The sequence below is a fragment of the Haplochromis burtoni genome, unplaced genomic scaffold (genome assembly GCF_018398535.1).
Source record: "Haplochromis burtoni strain Fernald_Lab_line unplaced genomic scaffold, NCSU_Asbu1 Contig_93, whole genome shotgun sequence".
NCBI classification, from domain to species: Eukaryota; Metazoa; Chordata; class Actinopteri; order Cichliformes; family Cichlidae; genus Haplochromis; species Haplochromis burtoni.
The window spans coordinates 1992380-2008322 of record NW_024582454.1 but is presented as its reverse complement, the minus strand read 5'-3'; the positions used below and the strand labels follow the sequence as shown (position 1 = coordinate 2008322).

Genomic DNA, 15943 nt, shown 5'->3' with positions numbered 1-15943 from the left:
CTGCTATAGCTCCCTTTAGCCCCCAAATGCAGACCTTAAAACCCAGCTGGCTATCTTGGATCACACTGAGACTGCTGGTAAAACTTCATCAACGCCACAGCACTCCAAACCTGCTGGATACAAGATCAGTTTACGACACATTTTCCTGAGTTTTATCATCCTGAAGACAGGTGGAGGTTGACAGTGAAAGCACTGCAGTGGCATTGCGTCATGGAGAGGAAAATAAATAAATAAAACCAGACACAACTTTTCAACAACCAAAGCATTGAAAACACTGAGGGGAGATAGGGGCTCTAAAATCTGATGCAACACCTTTTCATCTTATAAGACTGAACATGTTAAACCCAAATGTCAGGAGAGATTTGTAGCAGATCTAATGCTGGATTGACCCTCGACTTTAGATCAATTTTGGCTTTGTAGAATCCATCAGTATGAATTACACACACACACACACACACACTTGTGTGTTGTGTTTCCGTCAGTTCAAAGTTTGTTACATTGTCTTGCATTAACATCTTGGAAGTTTACAATAACCTGAAACATAGCCGTCACCATTACCATTCGATAGTGTGTGTGTGTGTGTGTGTGTGTGTGTGTGTGTGTGTGTGTGTGTGTGTGGATGTGTGTGTCTAACAAAGTATTTCATTATGTGCCGAACCCCTTATTCTCTAGTGTGTCTGGCCGAATGTCTCAGTGGTGTTTTGGTATTCAAAAGAGGGTCTTTGTCAGGTAGCTCCATCTTCTTCAAGGGCACCAGCTGCTCCACAGAAAGGCCATGAGAAATTTCTTCTTTATTGTGAAGTAGGCAGTCTCCAAGGAAAATGGAGCAGGAGACAGTCAAAGCTGGCACCTGCTTAAAAGATGACCACAATGCAAGACCAGCAACCTGTTTCTGCTTCCAGGGTCTCGATCCTCAAAGCATCTAGTTTATTGGTGATGCACACACAGTCTCCTTTTACGCTGCCAAATTGACTTCCTGGCCACAGCACTCCTGATGGAAATAGCAACAAAATAGGGATGGTGTTGGTGTAAATCACAAGCCTGTTAACCAGTTAACCACAGTTCATGCCCCATTGGTGGGGTTGTATTTTGCACTAAAATGGACAGAAGTCTGTGAAATGCACTGCATTACACACTTTCAAACTTTCCTTATAATATATACCAGCACACCCTCCTAATTTAAGTTGCAAAATATTTCATTTGTCTCCCTGTATCACTGCCTGCTGTTTTGAAGCCTCCACTACCACAGAAGTTACCTGCACAAATATCCCCTGGGAGGGTATATTTATTCATCACTCCCCATCTTTGATATATAATAAACCTGGAGCCCAGACAGCACACCTGACCCTGTAATGAATCATTTTCAACATGAGCAGTCTGACTTAATTAAGTTGAGGGTTAGGAATTTTATGACCTGAGAATAATAGATAAGTAGATAAATAGATATTATTAATATGTTGCATAAATCTGTTTGTTTTAAAAAAGATTTTTCTTTAAAAAGTTAAAAATGAATCCTCATTTGATCATGCAAGAGGAAATTATTATGAATCAGGTCGGCACAGCCAGGTTTAGAATGTGACTTAGAGCTCTCCAACTGATCAATCAGTGCACTCTGATATTTAAATGACATTTTAACATGAAGTGCTTCAGCTGGAATGAAAACATTGCGAAATGGCTTCAAAAATATTCTTTGTGTAGTTGTGAAGAGGCAGAGAAGTTGTTTAGAAGACGGCCTTGTTGGTTTAGCTGGCTAAATGCCATTTGACAGGTGTTTTGAATGCAATTTTTACCACACCTCAAATATTCTGAATAAGCTGTATTGCTTTTCTTTGTGCTTTTCTTCTCTCCATTTTTTTTTCATTGTGCTTCCACCTTTGCTTCTTCTTTTTCTTTTCTTTTTCTTTTTTACATTTCCTCTACACATCTAATCTATTCAACACCTTCTTTCTTTTCTATTTGACCAGGTGGACTTTGCCTTCACTGTGTGGCAAAGTTTTCCCGAGCGTATTGTTGGTTATCCAGCAAGGAGCCACTACTGGGATAGTTCCAGATCACGCTGGGGCTACACTTCCAAGTGGACCAATGAGTACTCCATGGTCCTTACAGGAGCAGCTTTTTACCACAGGTACAAACCCACAGGATTTCTTGCTTATCGGTGAAGTTGTATTGACGTGAATGGCAGAAGAGTGGCACAGAAAGATGGCACATGGCATCGTCTGTGATGCAGACAGTGTGCCAGTGCATGAAGGTGACATTATCAACTTATTAGTCAGCATGCCTTCTCGCCCTCACCTGTAGCTACAAGCATTATGTCGTGATTTAATGAGTAAGATTACAGATGAAAGCGGCAGAAATAACCTCTCAGAACAGTCTCTGGGTTTTCTCTTAGATAGGGTTCGAACCTCAGCCGTTTGGGAGGAGTAGAGGCACTGCTCCTGTGGATTAAAATAAAAATGTTTCTTGAGCTTATTTAAGAGAGGCTGTAATTGTATTCTTGCTACCACTGGATAGCTGCAAGTTGTGTTAAGAAGTCTTGAATTCTACTCCCCAAAAAATCCCCCAAAATCTCAAAGATTCTAGTTTTAGAATTAGAGTTTTGGTCTTATTATAGGCCATGTATATAAAGGCTAACAACACCCTTCAGTACATGGTGAACTTATTATTGCCTCCAATCATGGTTTGTACCTAGGACATATAGGCCCTGACATGGAATAATTACATTCCTATAGGATAAATGCCCTGCAGCACAAATAGTTTCTGCAGATCTTTGGATCAAGATAAGTAAATAATTAAGTAATTTGCTTTTTTCTGCATTTCAAAATTTTAGAGCCTGTAGCCGTGAAGTGTTGATGTCATACTCCTGTTTTTGTGTTTGTTATGGTTTACATTCTAGTTCTGTACTGGTATCTCTAGAGTTCAGTCTTCCTTAGTCTCATCTCTTTGACTTTCAGCCTTCACAGTCATGTACCCATGTCTGTCTGTTTTCTCCCCAGTCCCTGTGTCAAGCCCATGTGTCTTAGTGTTGGTCACAGTGTTTTATGGTCTTCTGTTTTCATGTGTATTATGTTCAGTTTTGCTTCCCCTGTCTCGTCGGTCAGTTTAGTGTCAGCTGTGTTATCCTCCTTGTCTTATTGTCTGTGTTCTCCTCTGTTCTCTGTTGTGTTTTCCCTCATTGTAGGTAGTGGTTCTGTCTGTCTGGATGGTTTTTGCCTTTTGTTTTTGTTGCCCAATGCTTAGATGTTTAGTTCAGTTCTGTGTTGTGGTCTTTGGGTCCACAACTCTGCCGGCCTCACACCTACACCTGTGGATATGACAGAAGAATGGGACCAAATAATGGACCAAGCAGACTCAGCCCTGAAAGAATGTGGGCTGGCTCTAACACGGATGAACAGTCTTTTGATTCACATCTCCTAAGTCATGGGCATAAGGATGAAATTCGTTGGACTTAACACCACTGATGCGATTATCCAGAGGAACCCTCTGCTCCTCCAGCTTCCCCGGTCTCCGGAGATGGTCTGTGCTCTCACCGAGGCTAAAGAAGAACTGCAAAAACTGCTCTCTTCATGCTTTCCTCCTCCTGTTGTCACGTCAGCAGCACTTGAATACCTCCTCATCCTTCAACAGCTGACAAATTCCTACTCGACGCTGACTGGAATGATAACTGCAAAACTCTGTGGCCATTTGCTAGGTGCTCAGCCAAGCAGCGGCCGTCTCCTGCATCTGCTGGGTGCTAGGCCAAGCAGCGCCATCTAGAGCATAGAGCCTGCTGCGTACTCCCAGCCTGAGCAACCAGAGCGCGCTGTGTGCAATGCGGGGCCCCAGTCCTCATCAGAAGTCTCTGCACCGTCTGGGCCCGAGGCTTCCACACCATGGCAGTATATGGCTCGCCACTGACGCTGGCCACCTGCCAAGCTGCTTTAGGGGTCTACATCTCCATTGTTCCTAGCCTCCAGTCCTGTCGGCCCAGGGTCTCCGCCCACCACACCATCGCCAGACTCCAGTCCTATTGCAGTGGGTCTCTGCCACCATCACCTCCAGACCTTCATCGTCTCCACTGCCAGCCTCAGCCACTGAGTTTTGCCATGAGGTCTGGTTGACCCCCTGAACTGTGTTTTGTCTTTTGGAATCTTAGTCTCAGTGTTTGTACTTCCTGTTTTATTTTGATAGTCTTCTGTTTATATATATGTATTATGTTCACTGTTCTGTTCTCTGTTGCGCTCTCCCTCATCGTAGGTGGTGGTTCTGTCTGTGTTTCCTCTCATGATTGAGTCAGTTTATTTTTATGGTTGTGACTGTTCAGTTGGGTTTTTTACCTTTTGTTTTTGTTGCCTGTTTTTCCAGCATTAAAGCTGTGTTTTTTAGTTCAGTTCTGTGTTAATAATAATAATAATAATAATACATTTTATTTGAGGGCGCCTTTCAGAAACCCAAGGTCACCTTACAAAAAACACAATTAATAAAAGGAACAATAGTCATAAAATACATAAAATAAGTTAAAATTACAAAACAGAGCGTGACAACAGATAAAATCAGCATTAAAGCGAATAAGCCAGTTTAAACAGATGTGTTTTGAGCTGTGTCTTAAATACGGAGAGGGAGTCAATATTTCTTAGTGCAGGAGGAAGAGAGTTCCAGAGCCGAGGAGCAGAGCGACTGAAAGCTCTGTTCCCCATAGTGATAAGGTGTGATGACGGAACAGTAAGATGAATAGCAGATGATGATCTGAGAGTGCGGGAAACAGTGGTGATATGGAGCAGGTCACACAAATATGAAGGAGCAGATTTATGGATACACTTGTATGCAAGAAGTAAGATTTTAAAATTTATCCTGGCTTCTATGGGCAACCAGTGAAGCTGCTGAAGAACTGGGGTAATATGAGCACTTAACGGAGTGCAAGTTATGACCCGAGCTGCAGAATTTTGAAGAAGTTGGAGTTTATGAAGGGACCTTTTAGGGAGACCAAATAGGAGGGAATTACAGTAATCAATACGGGATGTAATAAGACTATGGACAAGGATGGCAGCAGCATGGGGAGTAAGGAAGGGACGGAGTCGGTGAATATTACGTAAATGGAAGTAAGCAGACCGTGTTATGTAATTAATGTGAGACTGGAATGAAAGAGTATTATCAAGTATGACACCCAAACTCTTAACCTGAGGGGAGGGAAGGGTGGGAGAATGTTGCCAAGTCCTGCGTTTTTTGGGTCCACAACTCTGCCTGCCACACACCTACACCTGCGGATATGACAGTTGACTTGTTTTTCTTCTTGTGTTGTGCTGCAAAGGACCTTCATATTTTAGAGTATATATAAAAAAAATCATATAGAGGATGCACCAAGAAAACTTGGAGATATGACTCATGATTTTCTTTTAAAGTTCACACACACACAACTCTACCTACTTGTCTGTTCAAAGAAAAAACCTTTAAAGCTATTGCTGAGACTTGCCCCAGCATTTTTAGAGAGGTTATATTTATATCTTAAGTTTGGATGACTCATGTAATGATCGTTAAACAAAATATATATAAAATGTTTAAAAAAAAAGCATTTTTAAATATTTTTTTATTAGTCAGTATTGTCTATGCACATAGCCACTGTAAATTTAATGCTGCTATATTTTATGTTAGCAGTGGTGCTAATGTATAAGCACTCATTAAAAGCAATTACGTAAAGACATAAACTGCAGTCCAGCTTCTCTTTTAGTGCTGCAGTCAGTTTGTCTCATGGTGCAGATGTTCTGCATATCATTCCACCAGCTTCCCAGAAATACTTATCCCGTCTCTAAGATGCAAACCACATTAAAATTCATCTTTAGGAAAAGGGATAATATAATCTTTCTCCACCTCTGTTATATCATGAAACAATTGTCAAAAATGCAATGCTAGGGCTAAAATAAAAAATGGTAAACTCAAGTATTAAGCAGAGCGGTAAATTGAATGGAGAAGAGTGATGCTCTCCAAAGGGATTAAAGGCATCTTGTCATGCAGATAAACAGCTCTCTTGTTGTTCTATTGTTAGGATGCTCAATGCACCTCTTCAGTTATTTTTGTTATTTAGACTGTCAAATGGAAATGTAAGGTAGAAAAAAATGTGCCAGAAGGAACATTGTAAAGTGTGTGTGTGTGTGTGTATGCATTTGTGTGTAAGAGCGAGGGGCGGGAGACCTTGTCAGGGAGGTAACCACTGACAGTGATCTAGTGCTCCCATGCTGCTGAGAGTGCAACACTGCAACCAAATAGAACAGAATTGTGGCTTTTAAAATGAAAAATACACCCACATCCTAATCCCTAATCTGCCCTTTTCCTTTATGCATCAGATACTATCACTACTTGTTCACTCACTACATACCGGCTAGCCTGCTGACAATGGTGGACCGCATGGCTAATTGTGAAGACATCCTGATGAACTTCCTCGTTTCGGCCGTGACCAAGCAACCTCCAATCAAAGTCACACAGAAGAAGCAGTACAAGGAAACTATGATGACCCAGGTTGGACAGAGTTTTACTTTTATCGATACACTTAGACTGTATACTTGTTAACTGTCTCCTATAGAATGTATCTGCCTCCGTCTCTGCCACAGACAGGCTCAGATTTTTACTCTGCGTATCTATAGCTGTTTTGACATTATCCTGTCTTGCTTTTAGGGCCACAGAGGCCAAGTCAAAAAATTACCCCTACTATGTCTAAATTTGTCCAGTGTTCTCAGAGACTCAGTCCTCAGTTAAAGTAGTCATCACAAGTACAATAGTGTGCAATGTTCAGTCTACAGACAGGTGTTTATTCCGCAACCTTATCATGTCCTTTCCCACAATGGTAGTCTGTAAAAGCTTTATGAAGTGTGGCATATTACTTTGCAGATGCAATACAAAAACTCTGAATCATTGTTTGGCATTCTTAAGGTTAAAGAAAGTGAGACTGAATTCTTTACTCCAGTTCTGTAATATGTACCAGCTCCTTACTAGCTGGCTCTCTCCAACTCACATTCATATCACTACTCAACCTCTTTGAGATTTCTGTTCGTGGTTAGTGGTTGCTGGGGATTCCTGGTTGTCTTTGAAATTAATTGCTAAAGCCCCAGTCACACAGGCCTACACACATACCCCTTGCAAACATCAAAAAGTGTGAGTGGTTAGTGAGTGGTTGAGAGCAGTTGCGGGCATTTAGTGTGCTACACCAAAAACCTCCTTGTGATTGCATACTGTACGGACAAATGTTTGTGCATGTTGGAGGTACATCCCAATCCCACTGTTGTGATTGTGTTGCAATCATTACTGGAAAAAATTAATTATTACACATATTACAAAGAGCACTTCTCTTAAAATCAATGCAGCGTATTTTTATTAATCCCAGGACAAAATAATTAATTACACAAATGATTACATTACTTTTGTGTTTCTCTATAAAAAATTATCTGAGATTTAACAATATCAACACACCAACACAAATCCTTATCCTGTTGAGGAGAAACATATTTTCTTTATCTTAGTGTTTAGGTATTGTTGAGACTAGTAGTTAAACATATGCCATTTTATGACCAGTAGTCAATGTAGTAAATTAGGTTAACAGCTGTAGGTCATATATTATCCTTTAGTTCTGATGGTGTGCTATGTATGTAGTTTAGTCTTTATTATACTCTTGAATAAAAGAAACATAATCATTTTGTAGTTCATTAGATAAACACAAAGCTGACAACACAAAATAAAGAAAATTAAATTCATGAATGAATGAAATTCATGAAAACCAGCAGCCTGACTGCGCATCCATTTGTTACCTGCTGAAGTTCAAGATCTAGTAGCTGACCTGGGGTCGGCATTCGCTCAGCTTTAACATCACTCGGTGTCCTTGCCTTGGTTAGCTTTAGCATTCTGTCTGTTCAGATACTAGCAAAGAGCCAAAGTTGTTTTAGCAGCACAATGCAGATATTTCTGTTCAGACTTTGCGATCATATTCTCATTCATTTCTGCTCAGAAAGCCCAAGAAGAAAGAAACAAAACAAATCCTGGTTTTCCTCACTTTTTCCGACACACGAGGTCTGAAGTACCTGGAACATTTTTACAGGTGTTTGCAGACAAGTCGGTGTATCCTATGTAAACTACAGTCAACCATAGTAACCTGCTAACAACCAGAGTAATCACAAGGACCTTTTGGTGCAGCACCCTCTTTGGGACGTATGTCAACCAGCAACAGCATGCAACCTGCAGCAACCACTCATAGACCAGTCTCCAGTCCTGTGTGATTGGGGCCCTCAACAGCCATCTGAGCCTTTCAGTAGAAAAATAACTTTGAGGCGAAAAAATGTGCAAGGGAATTTGAGTAGTGCTTTATCACATTCCATTTCAACATGGAATGAATCACTTACAAATGTTATTTGGACAATAAAAAGGGAAGAAAACTTTGTCCAAGGTTTAAAAATGCTGGAAGGAGGGTTGGTGTTCAAGAGCTAAGAAAGAAACCCCGTCATCCCACAACCTGATTAAAAAAACTAGTTATATATAGTCCAACTATCCATCATTTCTTTGTAGACATTGTATAAATAGTCACTTGTGCCTTACATACATGTTTAAGTTTTCATGGTTACATTCAATGAATTTGCAGTTATCCAAAGCTGAAGTGCCTTCCAAGCTTCCCCCTGTTAAAGTCCCCTTTTGGGATAATTTCAGTGTTTGTTAACAAAGTCCAAAATGTATTTCATTCCCCATAAAACATTTGCAAATGCTTCTGTTTGGAGTACTTTAGCTCTATTAGCACTGTTGCATTAATTGCATTGCATTAATGTGCAAGCAGGGCATGAGAAAAACCAAATGGAGGCTTCTTTTAATTCATTGCTCATGACATTGTTGGTCCATCAAAACATTATATACAGTTGCAACACAGTTTAAAGATGATAAAAGTGCTGTGTGTTTATAGACCTCTTTTTAAGGAAAGAAGAAGATAATAAGAGTATTAAAAGAGAAATAGTAGAAAAGTTTCAGGCCACATACAGCCCTGACCTTCTCTTTGGGAGATCCCTGTATGTGCATGTGTTTGTGTGAGTGTGTGTGTTCATGGGGCCAGCCCTTTGTCAGGTTCTGATTGATGGTCTGACCACAGGCAGGACGATGACTCAGCAGTATGGACGTAGTGATTAATGTCTTAATTGTGAAAGCAGCACGACAAACCTAGATTTACTCCCCCCTTTACCCCTCCTTTCCTCACTCGCTCTCTCATTCTTTCTTTTTTTCCTGTGTGCACCCCCACCTCCTCAATCTCACCCATGATTTGTGACTTCGCTTCAAGCAACAGCAGATAGACATTTAACATGGCGTAAGAGGAAAGAGCTGACATCTTGTGGGATACCTGGACCAGAATGTTAAATGAATTAACATTTTTAAGCTGTTTTATTCTACAAGTCATATTGTATTTTAGGCCCAGATCACTTCTGTCACTGGATATTCTTTAGCAGTTCAAAATTTTCTATCTGAAGATAAGTTTCCTCCAGCTTTTACAACCCCTCTCAAAGGGCTCTACTAACCCTACAACTGCACTTTCTCGGGTTCATCTGTAGCAGCAACCGGGATGCTCACAACTTGTTGTCTGCAAGTACACATTGTTTGCTGGCATTTCAAAATTCTACTGTTAGGCTACAGTGGGGCAAAAAAGTATTTAGTCAGCCACCGATTGTGCAAGTTCCCCCACCTAAAATGATGACAGAGGTCAGTAATTTGCACCAGAGGTACACTTCAACTGTGAGAGACAGAATGTGAAAAAAAATCCATGAATCCACATGGTAGGATTTGTAAAGAATTTATTCGTAAATCAGGGTGGAAAATAAGTATTTGGTCAATAACAAAAATACAACTCAATACTTTGTAACATAACCTTTGTTGGCAATAACAGAGGTCAAACGTTTACTATAGGTCTTTACCAGGTTTGCACACACAGTAGCTGGTATTTTGGCCCATTCCTCCATGCAGATCTTCTCGAGAGCAGTGATGTTTTGGGGCTGTCGCCGAGCAACACGGACTTTCAACTCCCGCCACAGATTTTCTATGGGGTTGAGGTCTGGAGACTGGCTAGGCCACTCCAGGACTTTCAAATGCTTCTTACGGAGCCACTCCTTTGTTGCCCGGGCGGTGTGTTTTGGATCATTGTCATGTTGGAAGACCCAGCCTCGTTTCATCTTCAAAGTTCTCACTGATGGAAGGAGGTTTTGGCTCAAAATCTCACGATACATGGCCCCATTCATTCTGTCCTTAACACGGATCAGTCGTCCTGTCCCCTTGGCAGAAAAACAGCCCCATAGCATGATGTTTCCACCCCCATGCTTCACAGTAGGTATGGTGTTCTTGGGATGCAACTCAGTATTCTTCTTCCTCCAAACACGACGAGTTGAGTTTATACCAAAAAGTTCTACTTTGGTTTCATCTGACCACATGACATTCTCCCAATCCTCTGCTGTATCATCCATGTGCTCTCTGGCAAACTTCAGACGGGCCTGGACATGCACTGGCTTCAGCAGCGGAACACGTCTGGCACTGCGGGATTTGATTCCCTGCCGTTGTAGTGTGTTACTGATGGTGACCTTTGTTACTTTGGTCCCAGCTCTCTGCAGGTCATTCACCAGGTCCCCCCGTGTGGTTCTGGGATCTTTGCTCACCGTTCTCATGATCATTTTGACCCCACGGGATGAGATCTTGCGTGGAGCCCCAGATCGAGGGAGATTATCAGTGGTCTTGTATGTCTTCCATTTTCTGATGATTGCTCCCACAGTTGATTTTTTCACACCAAGCTGCTTGCCTATTGTAGATTCACTCTTCCCAGTCTGGTGCAGGTCTACAATACTTTTCCTGGTGTCCTTCGAAAGCTCTTTGGTCTTGGCCATGGCGGAGTTTGGAGTCTGACTGTTTGAGGCTGTGGACAGGTGTCTTTTATACAGATGATGAGTTCAAACAGGTGCCATTCATACAGGTAACGAGTGGGGGACAGAAAAGCTTCTTACAGAAGACGTTACAGGTCTGTGAGAGCCAGAGATTTTCCTTGTTTGAGGTGACCAAATACTTATTTTCCACCCTGATTTACAATAAATTCTTTACAAATCCTACCATGTGGATTCATGGATTTTTTTTCACATTCTGTCTCTCACAGTTGAAGTGTACCTCTGGTGCAAATTACTGACCTCTGTCATCATTTTAAGTGGGGGAACTTGCACAATCGGTGGCTGACTAAATACTTTTTTGCCCCACTGTATGTACTTGGTCAAACAGATGCTCCCTTATCACCTCACTACGAATGTCCCTTCACTAGCTTCCTGTCACATTTAGGTCCCAGTTTAAAATTCTCACTGTGACTATAAAAAGTTATTTGTAGGTCAGATTTCTGCTACAATCTAAAAAACAATCTAAAATGACTGTTTGTTCACCTTTTTCTGCATTAACTGTTTGTTAAGTATTGCACTGTGTGACTGATCAGCAGTAAATTGCCACACTTCCTGCTGGTGGGGTGGAGATTACCTCAGGGATCGGCACTGAACCCCTTTTTTATGCATTGGCGATTAACAGGTTGACAGATGAGGTCATGCAGAGGTCTCCATTAAATATGATGTTTGCAGACGACATTGCATTCTTTTGTGTGAGCAGTGAGTACATGGGCAGAGCCTAGAGAGTTGGAGGTATGCTCTGGATAGAAGAGGAATGAAAGTCAGGAAAAGCAAGACACAACACAAGGCGTAAAAGTAAATATCTAAGGAGTAGAGTTAGTGAAGGTGGATGAACCACTGGGGTCAGCCATTCAAAGCAACGGATAGTGCAAATGAGAGGTGAAGAAGAAAGTGGAGGCAGGTAGGAGTGGGTGGAAACGAGCCTCAGGACAGAAGGATATCAGCAGAAAATGAAGGGGAAGCCTCAGGACGTTAATTTTGTTCATCTAGATATAGCGTTTTTAGGTGGAGAAACCTTTTGTCTCATGCAAGTGATCTGTTCAGTTACGGAGGGACAAGGCTGACTGAAGAAGTCATTTGGATAAGTTTCAAAACATGGCTCCCACTGAAATATAAAGTAACCCACCTTTAATCAGTGAAACATCAAGTTATGCAAATCTTTTTTTCATTTGGAGTTCAATAATGACACAATACATGTATTACTTTAAATTCTGGTAGGACAAAGTGTTGCACAAAGCCACTCTCACCCTCCTACACACACACTCACAAACTCACACACACTACCTGTGTAACTACTACCACAGAAACAATCACAGATTTTAGAGACCTAAAGTGAAAGTAGAACATCTAGGAAAGAAAACCCAAATTAAAATCCATTTGACGGATTTGTTGCAGTGATGAAAGTTTAAAAATCCAACTTCGGAACAGAGCCTTTCTGAACAATACATCATGTGGCTCTTATCTATGGCTCAATAAGGACAAAAGCTTGCCACAAGTTAAATGTCACAGCTTGATGAAAGAGGGAAATTTGTAGGCAAGTCAATGGGGCTTGGATAGTATAGACAGGCCTGCACAGCTGGAAAGAAAAAAGTGAAGGTTTCTACATTATAGAGCATTGATTACAGTTTAAAAGATGGAAAAATACTTCAGAGCCTAACAAGCCAATTCCATATTTGCTATGATGACAAAGGTTTCGACTTGTGTCTAACAAGTGGGGTGAAGGATACTGATTTGTCTGCGAATGTTAAACAATATGAATATGCTTCAATGTTTCCAGAAAGATAATTGAAAGAAATACTTTCTGAAAATTGAAAAAGAGACAGACACATAGATGCTGGCTAGGTTGTCTGTGAAATAATAGGTGTCTGCTAACTTTTTGCATCAACACTGGATTAGAAGTTGAGGAGATTGAAACAGGAAACAAAGTGATAATGAAGTTTTTTTTCCCCCAAAGTTTCCAACAAAATGTTTCACCTTTTCCAGCTGTTCCACCAACTCCCTCTATGCCATCTGGCCATCTCTACACAGATTCCCTGCACTAATATATCATTGAAATCCCAGTGAAAATCGACCCACTCATACACTTTGTCTCTAAACCTGTTGGCCCGAGTCAATGTGCGCCTTAGATAAAAGTTTAAAAATGTGTTTTCTTTTTGCTGATTGTGGATTTTTTATTACATTATTGCCTGCTGTAGAGCTGAGGTGATTCATCCCTCCTTCTATTTACTCTAATACAGTCCTATTCTCTCACTCTCTCTCTGTTTTCCCACATGAAGGGCTCCAAAGTGTCATCTCGTTGGGCTGACCCGGACCATTTCGCCCAGCGACAGAGTTGCATGAACGCCTTTAGCCACTGGCTAGGTTTCATGCCCTTAGTGCACTCCCAGATGAGGTTGGACCCAGTGTTGTTCAGAGACCAGGTTTCCATCCTGAGGAAGAAGTACAGGGACATTGAGAGGTTGTGAACACACAAGGACATGACAAATCACAGTAGAGGCTGGAGAGCTGTGTGTGTGTCCTGAATGACTGTTTATGAGGCTATAAAGGAAAATTCACACATGCACTGGACATAAAAGTGATAAAACACTGAGGTATCTGCAAGACCTTTAAATGCAAATTTCTATGGGAAAAAAAAAGCTTCTGTACATGTGGTTGGTTACAGTGAGCAACTGTGCATAGCTGCCATCTGTGACAATACACATAATATGAATGCATGTAGACACATGCAACAAAGACTTGGACACATTCAAGCTGACCACGTGTACGTATGTGTTGCATGGTTTAAACAAGACAAGACTGTGTTTAAAAAAAAAATCAAGTATGTCTACAGTGGAAGTTGACAAACGGCTAAAGAGATTCGAGGTTGTATTCATGAAGTCAGTAATTAAAGAAAAGAGTTTGTGTAGACAAAAACAACAAGCTGTTCTTTCTGGCCACATCACAGCTAATGGCCCCAAAACACCCAGAGACGATGGCAGTGCACCTCTTGTATATTATTGTAGATTTGCAGCAGCAGTTCCTGTCTGTATGAAGCAAATAAAAAATAAAATAAAGAGATGTTATGTTATAAGGCGAGAGGATTTGTCTCAACTCAGTTCAGTTCTTCCATGCATTTTAAGAAAATTGCATCTTTCTTTGACTACACACTCTCCTTGTTACTCTCCTTGCTGTTTTGCCTGCACATCTATAGCAAAGTAAACAATAACGAGAACATTTATTTTCAACAAGGAACTGACTAACTAATAAAGTATGATTAATGCAATCAATAAAGAAATAAGAACATCAAGAAATGTCAACATCTGTCAAATGTTTAGTAGTGATGTATTAACCTCACTATAAAGATTAGATATCAGTTTTCATAAGATTAGCTACAGCTAATGAATCCACAAAAGCTTGTGGGAAGTAAATCTCATCACTTTGCTTTGGCCATAGTAAACAGCAGCAGTGGTAAGGAGTGGGAGGGCAGCAGCTTGGTTCATAAATGCATAGTCTTTTTTACTGTCTCAACCTCAGAATCTACAGACGGCAAATGAGGCAGCAGCTGGTTTTACTGCAAGTCCACCGAATTACATAAAGTATGTAGTGGTGAACTGAAACAGCAATGAAATAAGCATCATCAGCTTTAAAGTGATTATCAAGCCTGGGGTGAATAAAAAGACCTTTATGATACCAGTGAGAAGAATATGCAGTCTGCTCTTTTTAGCTATGTGACGGGGTATAACTTAGTTGGCAGATAACGGCAGCCTGTGGTGTGCGGGCTAGTGGGATTAGTCTTAGCTGAGAGTTGCAACTTGCTGCTGCCAATAAAAAAAGTTTACTTTCAATGTTGCCTGGTAACAGCCGCGACCATAACTGCTCAGTAGCTGCACCTAAAGGCCCATAGTGCAACAAAGTGGGAGACCTTAATGTGGGAATCCTGGTCTAGTGTTGTATGACTCACTGTCTAAACGTAACAACTGCTCTGCTCTGATAAAAAGTCAACCTGTGTACATAAAATCATCATGTTTAAGAAAGCGTAAGAGTAAAATGCTAAAGACATTCTAAAAACTAGTAATAGTAAGTGAATTCATCAAACCCATGTTTTGTGTTGTGTATTTTAACCTGTGCTTTGTCCTCTCTCCCTCCCGTTACCCCTAACCAGTCACTGCAGATGGTCTCCAAGGGGTTCCATCAGTTTAAAGGGAGTTTTTCCTTCTCACTGTCACTAAGCGCTTGTTCAAAGAGGGTAGCTTGATTGTTGGGGTTTTCTCTGTGTTATTGTAGGGTTGTTACCTTACAAAATAAAGAACCTCAAGGTGACTGCTGTTGTGATTTGGTGCTATATAAATTGAATTGAATACAAATAAAGTAATGTTATAGCAGTACAGCAACATACCTTCTAGACTTGTAGTCAAGACCGCCTAATCCAAGACCAAGACAATACCAAGACCAGAGGGTATCGAGACCAAGACAAGACCAAGACAGACCGAGTCCAGACCAAGACAAAGTCGAGACGAGACCGAGACAAAAAAAGTCTTTAAACTGCAGCCAGATGCTGCTTCGTTTACAGGTGTCAGGCATATTTATGTGTTTTTGTGATGCACTCGTACAGCCCTCCTCACCACTGTCTACTGCCTCACTCACTTACTGAGAGGACAGACACACGCTCCACTTGACTGTCGCGTCTCTCACCCTCTCTGTTTTTCACATAATGATATTATCCTATATCCTCGCATGTGATTGACCACAATATGGAGGGATTGAAGCATAGCTGAGCCACTGTGTGAGAGCTGAGCAGCGAAAGGAAATTAGGTGAGGAGCCGGCTCTCGCTCAATGGGAGTTGGCTCTTCTGATTCACTACAAAGCACTCTCTAAGCACGGCTCTTAGAGCTGATGCTTTTGCTCATGACACATTATCGAATGTTACGTTGTGTGCCGTGGATACTGTTGACTCCAAATCTCCCGACCACTATGTCGATCTGAGACAGCAAGACCGAGACAGCGAGACCAAGACAAGACCAAGGGACCCGAGACCATAACAGTTTGCCTA

The 15943-nt window shown here is 41.2% G+C and overlaps 1 protein-coding gene across 1 annotated transcript in view; it reads left to right on the top strand.

Annotated features, from left to right (window-relative positions):
* Positions 1-15576, top strand: part of LOC102296393 (exostosin-1) — a gene marked incomplete at its 5' end in the record, with an annotated part of 62590 nt that extends 47014 nt beyond the window's left edge. The window contains 3 exons of the mRNA XM_005950412.2: positions 1965-2125; positions 6315-6486; positions 13190-15576. Of these exons, the coding sequence (XP_005950474.2) occupies positions 1965-2125; positions 6315-6486; positions 13190-13378 (522 nt within the window). The remainder of the gene's footprint in view (positions 1-1964; positions 2126-6314; positions 6487-13189) is intronic.
* Between the last annotated feature and the right edge of the window lie 367 nt (positions 15577-15943).